The sequence below is a fragment of the Seriola lalandi genome, unplaced genomic scaffold (assembly GCF_002814215.2).
Source record: "Seriola lalandi dorsalis isolate HSWRI2012SDOR001 ecotype SW California unplaced genomic scaffold, Sedor1 jcf7180002054284, whole genome shotgun sequence".
NCBI lineage: Eukaryota > Metazoa > Chordata > Actinopteri > Carangiformes > Carangidae > Seriola > Seriola lalandi.
Window position 1 is genome coordinate 92,425 of NW_019524837.1, and position 14,361 is coordinate 106,785.

At 40.0% G+C, this 14,361-nt stretch overlaps 3 protein-coding genes across 3 annotated transcripts in view; 1 reads left to right on the forward strand and 2 right to left on the reverse strand.

The window, feature by feature from the left end:
- The window catches only part of LOC111654619 (obg-like ATPase 1), a 42,682-nt gene extending 38,701 nt beyond the window's left edge, over positions 1–3,981 (reverse strand). The window contains exons 1-2 of the mRNA XM_023405699.2: positions 3,830–3,981; positions 3,620–3,711 (exon numbers count right to left, since the gene is read on the reverse strand). Of these exons, the coding sequence (XP_023261467.1) occupies positions 3,620–3,711; positions 3,830–3,844 (107 nt within the window). The 5' untranslated portion in view covers positions 3,845–3,981. The remainder of the gene's footprint in view (positions 1–3,619; positions 3,712–3,829) is intronic.
- Positions 3,982–7,321: 3,340 nt separating this feature from the next.
- Positions 7,322–10,151, forward strand: sp9 (sp9 transcription factor). Its single transcript, XM_023405690.2, has 2 exons — positions 7,322–7,475; positions 8,068–10,151. The coding sequence occupies exons 1-2, from the start codon at positions 7,455–7,457 to the stop codon at positions 9,364–9,366; spliced, it is 1,320 nt and encodes a 439-aa protein (XP_023261458.1). The 5' UTR covers positions 7,322–7,454; the 3' UTR covers positions 9,367–10,151.
- A 1,394-nt stretch (positions 10,152–11,545) lies between these two features.
- cirsr (corepressor of RBPJ and splicing regulator) overlaps positions 11,546–14,361 on the reverse strand; it is a 5,894-nt gene continuing 3,078 nt past the window's right edge. The window contains exons 8-10 of the mRNA XM_023405715.2: positions 13,694–13,800; positions 13,300–13,385; positions 11,546–12,757 (exon numbers count right to left, since the gene is read on the reverse strand). Coding sequence (XP_023261483.1) covers positions 12,049–12,757; positions 13,300–13,385; positions 13,694–13,800 — 902 coding nt within the window. The 3' untranslated portion in view covers positions 11,546–12,048. The remainder of the gene's footprint in view (positions 12,758–13,299; positions 13,386–13,693; positions 13,801–14,361) is intronic.

The window sequence follows — 14,361 nt, forward strand, 5'->3', positions numbered from 1 at the left end:
AGGTCAACCTGTATGACAATACACGATAGTAAATCTATGTTTTAAATAAACATGCACATTTGCAGCGTCTCAAATGCAGTGATGTTTCTAATAAATTACATGACCTTTGTTATGGTTGATGCTTGTATTAACACCATAGTCCATATGAGAAATGATTACTCTCTAGGTAGTTTGCTAACCTGAAATTGTTGTTCTGCATGAATGCTCTGTTAATCTTTTAATTATCTTGTTTCTCCTTATGCAAGCTGTCTAATTCAGTCTCTTCGTGACACTTTTAGATTGTTTCCCTGAGCTCATATATATCTATTCTGTATAAATGGGAAAAAGAAAAAACATAGGATAGCTTATTTAAGAATAACATACATGAGAACCGTTTAAAATCTCTTCAGGAACTGAGCAAAAAAACATTAAATTGGTCTTTTGGGATTTAGATTTACAAGCTGATTAATTGTTCACATTGGTTTCTTAGTTTAGATTTGCTACATGTATAAAGAGTCAGACAGGAGAAACAGACTGCGCTGATGCACGAGGTGAAAGGCAGGTACCCCTATGTGTCGCCATTAAATTCATTTTGGTCTAGGTAAGTGAACTGGAGGAGAGCTTTAGAAATGATTTGACTTGAGGCTGTTAGGCCATATCCCGTGTATACTGTCAAGTACTGTATGTCCCAATAGAGGGTTAGATGGAGAAGACTAAACTTTTTTTGTGTCTATGAGCAGGAGAATGGCAGTAAATAGAACATGCACTGGTCTAAGAGTAGAAATAGCTGCAAAGTTGGCTGAATCAGACTCTCAAGTTACCCATGTGTGTGGAGAATGGTCAGTTACGCCCAACTAACAGCACGCTGGCATGTGAAGCACATTCATGGAGAAACCATGAGAGGGTTGACAAGTTGTACTTTGACACAAATGTGGTGCGGCAGGCCACAACCTCAATGAGTTCTACTTCTTATACCAGGAAGAAATTGTGGTTTCTCTGCGGTGAGGAACTAAAACATTGGACATTAGAGAGATCTTTGTGGAATAAGCTCCAAAATCTGTCAAAACAGCTAAGGCAAACTACATGTGAAGAAGCACGAACCTCTTTAGTAACCTGAATCTATACATCATTGGCCTTTATCTGTCCTTTCAAAACCTGCAATGTTCATTTCTTAAAACCTTTCTGTGCTGCTTGGAAACAACAGTTCTCTTAAAAAGAAATTTAAGTTGCTACAAAAAGATGAGGACCTGTCAGCTGAACAGAAGATGACCTTTCACCGTAACCCTTCCTGTAGCTCTGCGGTGGGGAACAAATCCTACAGGAAAGTCATGTAGGATCTGCCCAGTGATTATGTCCTGTCAGTGATGCTGCTGAACGTCTAGGTAGATGCTGACAAAGTGGAGTTTTCTGGCCAGGTCTGACATGCAGACAATGTGTCAGCACACACATACACTATGACCCTGCGTGACTACAGTACACATTCTTGTCAAGTTGTCCACCTTAGAAATAAAAATCTCTTGCCAATAGATGCTCCATCCCCTCCTACCTACCTTACATTCGTTCTGCCACCCTTCACATTCATGCATTGTGTTTGATTACGTCCACCTATTGACCAGCAGGAGTTTGAGAACACCTCAAATAGACACTTGTACACACTCCTCTTTATGGTTAAGTAACACGTTTTTAATTTCACCACTAGTTGCTCACTGTAAACTTCATTTACATAAATTCCTCAGACACATCCTCACCACTTACATAATACAGGCATCCTCCTCCTGCCCTCCTATAATAACACCTTATACCTGGGGACTCCGTTTCAGATCTCGTAACTTAAAAACAAACACGCTGTATATACAAGAATCTGATTGGGTTTTAGCTTGTATATTTTTGGTTCATTCAGCTGCAGATTTTTAATTTCAAGACACCAAAGCATATCCCTTGTACATCCTGAAACCCTGCATGAAACCCTGCTCTTATAAAAAAAAAGAAAAAAACATTAAAAATCAGACTGCCCTCCCCTCCCCATAGAGGAAAAGATACACAAAGACATATATAATGACACAACATGGTACTTTTATGATGCTGCCCGTGTCCATGCTGGACTCTTTGTCAGTGTCATTCAGTTACAACACATACGTATGATTTTTTTTTTTTTCAGTAGTTTACAATTTTATTAAAGTGAAAATGTAGAAAAGTTGCCAGACTTGCAAATTATCTCTCGTGTTATTATTTGCCACTAGCACTGATTGTACCTGTGAGGCTGGGGAGTAACAGTGCCTGACACAGTGCAAAGCTGAAGGTTATGTTGCTTTGAACACGGCAGAGACTTTAACAGTTTCCTCAAACATACGCTGCAGGTATTGCATTGAATCTCTGTCAATATTAGAGTCATATCATTTGTTAAATCTGCAGCAGGGCATGGCAGGTCATTGGTACGGTAAGCAGTGAAAGTCCTGTGTTTACGTGTTCACTTTGTGATGTCGGTCACCTCTGGTTTCTCAGGTTTTCCTCCACAGTTCAAAGACTAAGGCCACAGGTTAGGTGAACTGGAAACTCTAAATTGCCTGACATATGAATGTAATAGTGACTGTGTTGGTGAGTCTACAGTATGTGTTTTTCCTGTGATTGACCGGAGAGAGCTGTCTAGGATGTACCCTCACCTTTGACCAGTGCATGCAAGGACGAGTGATAAGTGGGTATTTAAAATTAATCGACAGCAGGGTTTGTTAATGCTTTTCATTCATTGAATGTTCTTTTCTGCAACCACAGCAGAGTGGTGGGAAGAATATAGGTTCATTGTTGATTGCTGTCATATGGTGTTATTCAGATGTAAATGGATCATGACAAACTCTCATTAATAAGATGTAACAGAAAATGAAAGTGCTATTTCCTCTAATTGAAAACACACAATACACTGTAATAATAAAACCCCCATTTTTAAATTCAAGGACACAGGATACAGAATACAGATCACATATTCACATCATATAAATGATCATAACTTATAGTATTTCATTTAAACCATTTGTTTAGGTGTTTTACCCTCAAGTACAACATTAATCTGCTATAACACCCGAAAAAATAAGCAATGTTTGAAGCATTTTGTAAAAGCTCACACACTTAGACGAAAGAAAGTTTTAGACACATGGAGAGAGAGACACGGGATGAAAAGCCCTTGTGGGATTTGATCCTTAGTGAGTGGGGGCACACATGTTCCCAGACACTTAACAGCCTTAGGAACACTCTTCAGGTTGTTAAGGAAAATTGAAAATTTTTCCATGGACAGTCATCTAAGGAGCAGGATTTTTTTTTTTTTTTTTTTTTTACTTTTTGGCTTTTATGTACATCTAAAATGCTTTTGCTTGTTTCAGTGTGAAGTGTTCTGTGCAGCAGGTGTTGAACAACTCCTGTCCAAAATTTAAATTAAGTCTGAAGTTGTCTGTGTATCTACATTCACACATTTAATTTCAACCCTTTGGCCATGCACTTGACTGTGCTCGGTTTACATTCTGCCTTACAGAAGCTAAGTATAGTTCATATGAGCCAAGTGTACTTCAAATGTAGACCGAGCACATGTTGGTGCATGCAGTGCATGGTAAGAAGGCCACAGTATCTGTACAAATAAAAACCTTTTACTTACCCAACATTGGGCAGGCCGACAATTCCTATTTTCAGTGAGGTGCCAAACCTTCCAATCAGTGGTGGTGGCTTTGGTGCATCATCTCCTTTCCCCTAATAAAGACAATGTGGAGACGTCTACAGTCAGAACAAGCACTTGCCATTACATAATCTTCAGTGCATTCTCTGATATTTTTTTTTTTGAATGGAGCTATTCTTCAACAAAACGCACCTTCTTCGGAGCCATTTCTCACACTTAAGTTTGTGCTGACTTCCACACCAGCTCACCAGCTCAGAGGAAGAAACCCACTCATTGACAGAAAAATGGGCTAAGCTAAGTCCTCAAATGTAACCAGTCGACTGCACTTCAACTGGCTCGCTCCCCGCGCTCAAAATAGAACATGCAGCCTGTGGAAATGGAAGTTGACACTGTAAACTGGCAAGCTGACCTGTACTTCCAAATTTAGCAGTCGATATTATCAATGCAGGTTGATGAGCTGCTATAAGATCAGTCTTACAGAGGACTGTTTCTTGAAAAGTGGGTCTTGAAAGCGTAGTTAATCTTTATCAGAGGCTTGACAACAGCTGCATGCTTTCTATTAACATTTGAATGATCTGTCTGACAGTCGTCTCACTGAAGACACCCACGAGTTGAATCTCTATACTGACAAGTCCGAGCAATTTTGCCACATCCCCTTGCTTCATAGCTTATTCACTTCCTATAGAAATAAATCCTTACTCTTTATTTCACAATGCACTTTAATGTGTGTCGATTCAGTTTCCTTGCTGTGGCCTCTGTACACCTGCCACCAAAATAAATAATGACCTGGCAACCTTAAAGTGCAAGCAATAAAACAACTCATGGGAAACAGCAGATGAGACAAAGACACCAGTTTGGAGTTAAGACCACCAATAACAAATTGAAGAGGAATAAACACTGTTTTTAGCATTGTTTGTATTTTGCAAGGTACGATCACAACCCAAAAATATCTGTAAGTAATAATATAATATTATAAGTAAAAGCATCTTGTGGCTTTTACTTATAATATTAAGTAATTTAATAAGTTGTTTTTTTTTTTTTATTCAGTAAGCGCCCTCTGATCAACTAGTCATCAGACAACAACATACAGCCTCAGCACCAGAGAAATAAAGTATAACATCCTTGCACTCATAGTTTCCTCCAACCCCCCTTTGGGAGAAACAGGTGTAGCCACATGAACACACAAAATCACTACAATTAGTTAAATGTCCTCAAATAAACTTCCTGCAGCAGAAATACAAATTAAAACACACAGGGGCACAACCAAAAACCATCACCCAATCCAGCAGCCTGTCTAGTTTAACATGCAGAAAATGAGGCTCTAATAATCTGGATTTGAGGCAAGTGGGGCTGGCTTTGTCGAAAGAATTTAAATGAATAGGTCTGAATTAATCATTTATCTTTTGTTGATGGATGCACCCCCACTTAGACTCATCACAATAGGTGCAGAGCGTTTTGTTCGACCATATAAATCATTCCCATTGTTTAAGGTACATTGATCAATCTAATGGCTTGTAATAGGCTCCTAATTGCCACAGAGAAGTGCCCACGAATGGAGTCCAGAATTACAGATTCAACTCAAAATTCTCACTTGAATGACAAGGTAAGATCATGTTCCCTCCTTTTGTCTCAGGTAAACATCCTCTGAAAAAGCACTATTATTTTATTATTCTAGGTTAAAGTGACAAATAAATTTCCTTCCAAATAAATTTAAGGCTGGGTATATAATAAGACAAGTATGTGTATTGTTGTATTAAGATTCTGTGATTCCTATGCAGTTTTCTTTGTTAGGACTAAGAGGCATCATTATTCCCAGCTGAACAGGTCACACTGCTCCTTATTAAGATGTAATACTACACAAATAATCATGTATAGAAGAATATTGACATCTGATCAAACGGAACACTGGCTGTAATATCTCTCTAATATTAATTTCAAACTAAAATGGTGAAATTATGTTTTTATTTAGAAAAAATAATAACAATGTGAACTTCATTGAAGGATAAATTTATTTTCCGATTTCTCATAAAGGAAATATACTGAAAGGAAATCTGCGTTAATTTTCATTTAACGCTCGAATTAATTGAACTTCTTTCAGCAACAATCAACTTTGTTTATGTAGAGCAGGCATTTAATACTGTTAACAGCACTCTGCCAAATTGTCATGATTGCAAAAATGATTCCATTTTCTTGGCAGCGCTCAGTATTTGATGAGACTGATTTTTATTCACCCTTCCAAAGGTGGGGTTTTTAAGAAAAAAAAAAGGAGTATTTGAACAAATTGCGCCTGTGTTGACTGGCAGCATTCATACTCTATAATGGAGCATTATTTGCCCGTTTTGAATACTGTAATGCACATCTTTCGGTCAAGCCTTTCTCTGGAAAATTGCTTTAACTTTTAAAGGGATGATGATTCACATCAGAGCAGGTCAATTTTACATTGTGCCATTATCCCTGAGCATTTTAACAAGCTATGGAATATGCTGGCTTATTGAATCGTGATAATAAAAGACAAAAAATACAGAATAAGAGTCGCGAGTTTAGGAAAATTGGTGATACACGGTATCTTCTTAATTGTCCAAATTTAATTAAATGTGTGATTAGGTTGGCATTACATTTTATTTCTCGGCTACAAGACAGGCATCGCTCCTCGTGTTAAATCATTTTAATGGAGATGACCGGCCTTACAGCAGGTACCCCCTGGATGCTGAAACTTTTTTTGCCGCCTATAAAATACTTGTCTTTTAAAAGAGACCTGCAACACGCGCTGATAAAGCAAGCTGTCATTTTTAATTAACCCCTCACCTGGACCCCCCCCCCCCCCAACAAGTAAGCAAGGGGGGAGTGAGGGGGCGTAAGACACTGCCGCGCGCGAACACGAACACGCGCACGAGCACAGCCGCCTGAAGATTTTTGGCTGGAAGTAAACAAACTCTATGTTAGTTTATCAGTTGCAATCTGTTTTTACTTCATCTGTTTGTTTTTTTTTCTTCGAGTCTTCAGTGACAAGTCGTTTTATTCAGACAGCTCGTAAATAATCTAACCGCGGCGAGAGAAGCCAAGTCAGGCCTGTTCCCGGACTTCTTCACTTAACTTAATCCATCTGTGATTTCCCCATATGAACACGAGCACAAATTTAAGATGGAGCATATAACATCGCTAATATAACATGCAGCATGCACCGGCTATAGACTGTTCTGATAAAGTCATCATCTACAGCAGCGTCGCGCACATTGTTCAGGATAGTCTGGACTCACAACTATTTCTCTATGACGTGTTGCGCATGATCTGAATATTGAAAATCAGAAGGGAAATCTGGCACTACACAGAGGAGAGTGGCACCACAATCCACAAACGCTTTGAAATTAGAGAAAGGCTTACCTCATGGAGAACTGACTTGTGAGCTCAAATCTGCAATGAAAGGAGACATTGAGCCTCCGTGTGAGAAAACATAAAAATAACTGTATGCATTAAAAAAAAACAAAAAAACATACCAAATCGTGTCTTGTATGACAGTCTGAGCAGAAGCTGCACAACAGATGATTGACGGCGGGGTTTTTGGTGTTTCTGTCTGCAGTCGAGTCTCTCATTGGCTGACTTCATCCCCCAGCCATGAATGCAGCTATTAGATTGGCTGCACGTCCTCGCCAGCTGTACTTCAAAGAACACGCTCTCTACAACTAGGTAGTGTTGAGAGCTGCGAGCCAAGAGAGAAACCGTGTGACCCGAGTCAAACACGGTGAGTCTGAATCAAACTGGAGCCGTAGGCTACAGCACTGAAATCGCGAACACTCTCACCACAGCACAGACCCTGGATATGGCTACGTCTATACTTGGGGTGAGTCTGACTTTGTATTTGTGCGCAAAAGTTGTGCGTAAAGTTATTGTAGTCTACTGTCCACGGCGAAAAACAATAAGCGTTCACTGCTTTCATAAACGTGCATGCGTTAAAGTTTGGAGTCAAGCTTTACCACTGTGTTGTTTACCATTATTTTACGTGTTTCGGTGGTTATCTATTATTGAAAGGTAAAATGTTAAATATCAATAAAGCTTGGCGGCATCTTAACCAAACCAGACCTGGTCAAACTTTGCAGTGTTTTAGTATTTCCTACTCCCTTCGTTACAGTTGATATCTGCTAGTTAATATTTTCAGAAAGTTTATAAAAATGTTACGTAGCCTACGTTATGTTTCATTTATGTTATACACGGGGTAAAAGAAAATTTTATGTAGTTCGCCTCCTCTCTTTCCAAACACATTAATTTCGGTTCAAAATATATTTCCAAGAATTACAGTTGCTTTAATTCTTTCCTCCAAGTTCTGTTTTGCTGTGAATCCGTCGTCTGCTCCCCAGCTGCCCGGGTTAAACCACAATCCTTTAGCCGTATTTGTCGTGCCTATTTTAAGTCCAACTTTTTTGTGTGCTTTTCAGGAAGAACCACGGTTTGGAACTACACCTCTAGCTATGCTGGCTGCAACTTGCAACAAAATTGGTAACACCAGTCCTCTTACAACTTTACCTGACTCGAGCGCTTTCTCAAAAGGTGGATTTCATCCGTGGAAAAGATCCTCCTCCAGCTGCAACTTGGGATCCAGTCTGCCCGGTTTCACAGTAGCAACAAGCCGCGCATCGACAGGACTAACACCGACCAGTGGCACAGGCAACAGCGCCTTTTGCTTAGCCTCCACCTCCCCGACCTCGTCTGCATTTTCCACAGAGTACAGCGGTCTGTTTTCCAACTCTGCCAGCGTCACATCCCAAGAGTCTGGACAGTCGGCTTTTATCTCCAAAGTCCACACATCAGCAGAGACTCTGTACCCGCGGGTGGGGATGGCGCACCCGTACGAGTCGTGGTACAAGTCCGGTTTCCACTCGACCATCTCTGGTGATGTTGCCAACGGAGCGTCTTCGTGGTGGGATGTCCACACTAACCCCGGGTCGTGGCTCGATGTCCAAAATCCTGCAAGCACCCTCCAGACCTCGCTGCACTCCGGGACGCCGCAGGCTATCCACTCCCAGCTGAGTGGCTACAACCCGGACTTCTCCTCGCTGACCCACTCGGCGTTTAGCTCCACTGGAATCAGCCCCTCTGCGTCGCATCTACTGTCCACCAGTCAGCACCTGTTAACGCAGGACGGTTTCAAAACAGTCATCCCCACTTACACAGACGCTTCTGCCGCCAACGCCATGATTTCTGGGGGCAGCTCAGGAATAAGTAGCTCCTCCAGGTCGTCCAGGCGGTACTCCGGCAGAGCAACATGTGACTGTCCGAACTGCCAGGAGGCTGAGCGGCTGGGACCCGCCGGGGCCAGTCTGCGGAGAAAGGGACTCCACAGCTGCCACATTCCCGGCTGCGGCAAGGTGTATGGAAAGACATCTCACCTCAAAGCGCATTTGAGATGGCACACCGGCGAGCGGCCTTTTGTCTGCAACTGGCTTTTCTGTGGCAAAAGGTTCACTCGGTCCGATGAGCTCCAGAGACACCTTCGCACCCACACCGGCGAGAAACGGTTTGCTTGCCCGGTGTGTAACAAGCGCTTTATGCGGAGTGACCATTTGAGCAAGCACATCAAAACGCACACGGCCGGTGGAGGAGGCAAAAAGGGGAGCGACAGTGACACCGACACCAGTAATCTGGAGACCCCGAGGTCCGAGTCCCCAGAACTTATTTTGGAGGGGGTAAATCCCAGAATCACTGTTAAGGATCCGTCTCCTCACGACGAGCCCTAATGAGGCTACACCCCAAATCAAAACAGATTCAAAACTGCACAGCATTGAAAACGGGTCTTATCTGACAGACAATAAAGGAGAAAATATTTCAAGAAGCGATTGCAATGTCTAAAAAATATATTCTCCACAGGCGTAACGAGTATTTCATCCGTAAATCCATCTAAAGAAACCACAGAGAGATTTACTGTAGGCCTCTGGAAATTTTTAGGGACAACTTGAAAATGAAATGGATGATTGCTAAGGGTGCGCGAAAACCTGTTGAACTTTGGTTGGACAGTGTGAGTTACATCTTGTATATTGACGACTAAACTATGTGTTATTTTCATGTAAATGTTAGGCTATGATTGTTTTATTCGTGTTGGTATCCTGGAAATCAGGGAGTTTACTTTGGACGCACTTTGTGGATATGTATGTACACAGCTTTTTCAACTTTGGTTAACCATTTTATTTCTTTGCTAAAAAATATATATATATAAATGTTTACCTGTATAAAGTCACACGTATAAGACTTTCATTTTATCGTAATTAAAACATCTTAAAAAAGGCTGTAATTGTGTGATGTAGATTTTATATTTTTTTTTCTTGATTGTTAGGTTTTTAATTGGAAAAAAAAATGTTTTTATTTCATTTAGAAAATTATTTTAAACCGTGAGTGCTGTTCCTATGCTATTTTTCTTTAAATCACCTATAATACCTTGACTTTCACTATTTCCCCTATGGAATAAATCAATGTTTAATGCCCCGGAAAAGACATTTCATGCCTAAATGAAAATCTTGTTAAATGGTATTAATTATGACTTGGAGCACATCGCAGCCCCATGTGTCTTGTATTTGCGATTAGGGATTCGTGTCTTATCAAATATCTAATTAATCTCCGAGACATCTTTTGTTCAGTTTCACTTTATCGGGGGGTTTCCAAGGGGGTTTGATGACAAAGGTCCCTGAATATTTATTCTAATTGTCCAAATTAACTGCTTTCATTTGCATACCAATCGATGGACCGAGAATAAGGATATGGCTTCCCTCTCTTTGCCAGAAACCACATACATGTTATGGGAACAGTTTTTTAAACTTTAGAAAAAGAGAGGGCAAAGAGTCACATGCAAATGTTGAATTTCAAATGGTCCTTGCTCAGCGCAAACAAATGGTGCCTGCATGTTATTTGAATATCAGTGGCCCCGTATTGAAAGGGTTCAAGGATGCTCTCTGACTTCTTTGTGCTTAGCCAGTGCAGCGTCCGACTCTCAAAGAAAAAGCCGGGGAATAATTACAGCGTGAGTCCAGGATTTGGAATACGTCAGGGAAAAGCATCTCATCCAGACACCCTCTTTTTTTTTTTGAAGAGGATGTTAAATTGACCAGAAGGCAATAGAAGGAAATTATTTTCATTTCCTTTTGTGCAACAGCGGCTTCAAGGAAACGACCAGAAAGTGAAAACTATCAAATTAGATTGCCAAAACACTAGCAGCATCACTTGAAGAAAAAATGTTGAAATTTAAGCTCTTAGACGACACATTTAGCACCTCACATATATATATTTTTTTGATATAAAATTTAATTGTAGATATATACAAAGGCTGGGATTAATCAAAACTGTTCTTCGAATTTTGGAGACTGAACATGTCAAATTAAGTATATTCCCATATTAGGCCTTAAACTGTAAATAACAGGAAGAATGTAATAACATGTAATATATATATATAAATATATATATAGATAAATTCTACACGATTTATCCATATCAAAATATAAAATAGTACTGGTCAGCATTAATTTAAAAAACAAAAAAAAACAACAAACAAACAAAAAAAACATAGTGCAGCATTACTTCATCTCCAAGCTTTCAATGCTAGCTTTTGCTTCCTTTCTAATATATTCTGTATTTACGCTGGATGTTTGGACAAAAATCATATTTATTTTGTTTGAGTTTGACGCCAGCAAAAAATCCAGGTGTCACAGCTTTAGGGATGACGCACATTATTAGGGAAACCGGCCGGTATTTTTTTTCGAAACATTAAAATATATATATATATATTGCGCTAAAGTGTAATAATTAGCCATCAGTTGTCCACAGCTTAAAGACAATTTAGAGGGGATACACCAATCAATCAACTGAAAAAATCCACCTCATCTATGACGTTGACGTTCATTTCATCCACGGCAAATAAACGCATTAAACTGAGAGGATTAAACATTTAATCAGAGAATAAAAGTCGTGAATTTGCAGGCGTCAACAGCCGATAAGCATTACAGCTTACAATGTCGATATTTCTCCCCAAAAAGACACAATAACGAAAGGAAGATAAAAAATTGCAGCAACAGAAATAGTCTTTGTAGCAGCCAACTGACCATGAAAATGAGTCCAACATTTTCCCATCAACAGATCATAGCTGCAAATTGCCTCCAATGGTAATCAATTAATTTAGACCCTTTCATACAGTACAAGACTACCAAAGAGTGCAATGAGCTGCATCTAGAGATTTTCTGTCCACTGCTTCCCTCTACTGGAAGAAAAGAAGACATATACACAATATTTGCTATTTGAAATTTAAATAGAGGAACTCTGTGTGATTACCAAGAGAACTACTTAACAGTAATGGCAAAAAAAAAAATTACAAATTCAAAGCCTTTTCACATGTTGTTCATAGTTACTGTACGAGAGCAAAGAAAGTCTTAAAAAAATCAGCGCTGTCTTTTACCTCTGTCTTGACTTCTCTCTCTTCTCTCCCTGCTCCTATTCATACTTCTCCCTCTGCCCTCCCTTTCTTTCCCCCTTTCCCTGCTTCTGCTCCTCCCATCTGCTGTTCTGCCTTTTCTTCCATCTGTGCTACTTCTGTTCCTCTCACCATCTCCACTGCGACGCCTGTCTTTACCTCTGTCCTCCCTGCCTCTTTCACGGCTCCTACTTCTGTCCAAACCAGACTTGGAGCTGCTAGGTCTCTGCCTGTCCCTGCTGTTGTGTCTCTTTCTCTCTTGACCTCCCTCCGACTTGATCTTGTTCTCCGGGCAGCGATTTTGACTCCTGCTCCTTCCCCTCTCTGTCCGTGTTTGTCTATAATCTCGGGGCTCCTCTTCAGGCCGCCTCTGTCCTGTGTGAGGGCTCGGTGACCTGCTCCTGTGAGAAGAGGCCTTTCTCTGACTCTTGACTCGACGCTCGCTCTTGGAGCTGTTATCCCGACAGGAATCTTTTTTCTTGTTCTTCTTTCTCTTTTGGCTCTTGAACTTGCCATGACTGTCTGAATCTGAGTCACTATCACTGCTGCTGCTACTAGAGGAGTCACTGGAGCTGCCACTACTTTCATGCTTTTTTGTGTGTTTTCTTTTGCTTTTCTTCTTCTGCTTTTTGCTCTTCTTTTTCTTGGCCGCCTTCTTCTCCTGGCGATCTAATTTTCTGTAAAACAGCAACAAAACATCTCTGTTCAATTAACATTTTCCAACACGGCAGCTGACAGATGTCCAATATTAGTAAAATTAATTCTATATATCACATGTTGAAGGACACGTAAGCTAAACAAAAAGCACCGCACCAGAAAGGAGAGCAAATGTGATATCAAATTATAAATATATTTATATATTTTATAACACCTGATATGTAAATACATGTATAGTTTGATATCACATTTGCTCTCCTTTCTATATATATATATATATATATATATATATATATATATATATATATATATGTGTATGTATACACAAAATAATAACACATAAGGTGCTTAAATTTTATAACAAACATATAGGACAACATCATGGTAACCTTGTAATTCGTCAGAACATTTATCGGGGGATTTCCTTTCAGCTTACTGAGTCAATATGAAGCTTAAAAATATTCAAACCATGTTAAAAAATATCACTTAATTTTGGCTCAATAATCACAACACAAATAAATTCCTTTAAGCTTTAGTATATTAAGAGCTGCAACATTTTTACCTGAGGAGCTTCTGTTTTTCCTTGGTCGATAATGACTTCAGAAATTCCACCTCAGGATCTTCTTCTTCATCGCTCGCAACATATTCCTACAAAAGTACACAGCAAATTGAAATCTGCATTGAAATGAAAACAACAATGTACCGCTGTCAAAAGCAAATCTGAGCAAATCTATATTTGGTTACATCAGCTGAACAGCTTTACACTGTGAGGAAATTTGTATAATCAAATCCGTTCACTTGACTTTTGTTGCTCTAATAACTGGACACTTTGCAGCATTTATACATGCGAGGTATAGATATAGTTAGTTTTTTCTCTCTGAAGGGTAGAGTATGTGTGTGTGTGTTCGTATAGCGTCCTATGTGTGCAATGATGGGGGCGCGAGAGAGACAATTACCTGCGATGGATCACAAACAGTAGAATTCCTACCAAGGACACATTTTTTCAGGGCAAACCCACTGTTTCGCATCTCCGCCATTAACTCTGAGGGGTGCATCGACGGACCTGTTAGCACAAATCACAGCCTCAGAGTCCCATTGATGTCAAACCCATGCCAACCACTATCTCCACAGTGGGAATTTCAGGGGCGGCTTTGTTAACAGAATGGGACATCAAATCAACTCACTCCACTTCCGGCTGAGCAAATCATACAATATCATTCTCTGCCAAAGCAGCAGTTAGGGGAATCAGAATACACAATAATTACATTTTTTTCTTCCAGCACAGGAGGGGGACCATTACAGCACTCCACCATCAACACCATGCACTGACTGGACTCTCCCAGGGTAAACATTATTACTTTACTACTCAACTCACTGATTGCAGAACTCAGAATCAGCTCAAGACTGGGAGCTCCAGCTGAAACCTGAGGAGAGGTACAGTAGGTGTACGTGCTGCAACATCTGTGACAGACAAATCCTAACCTACGGGCCTGGAATATCAAGCCGCACAGATATTCAGAATCCATGTTCTTATTGTACACACATAAAATGAGTCCACTGTTTTTAAACTGCGAAAACACATTTAACAGAAAAAAAAAAAAACAAGAAAAAAAAAAAAAAAAAA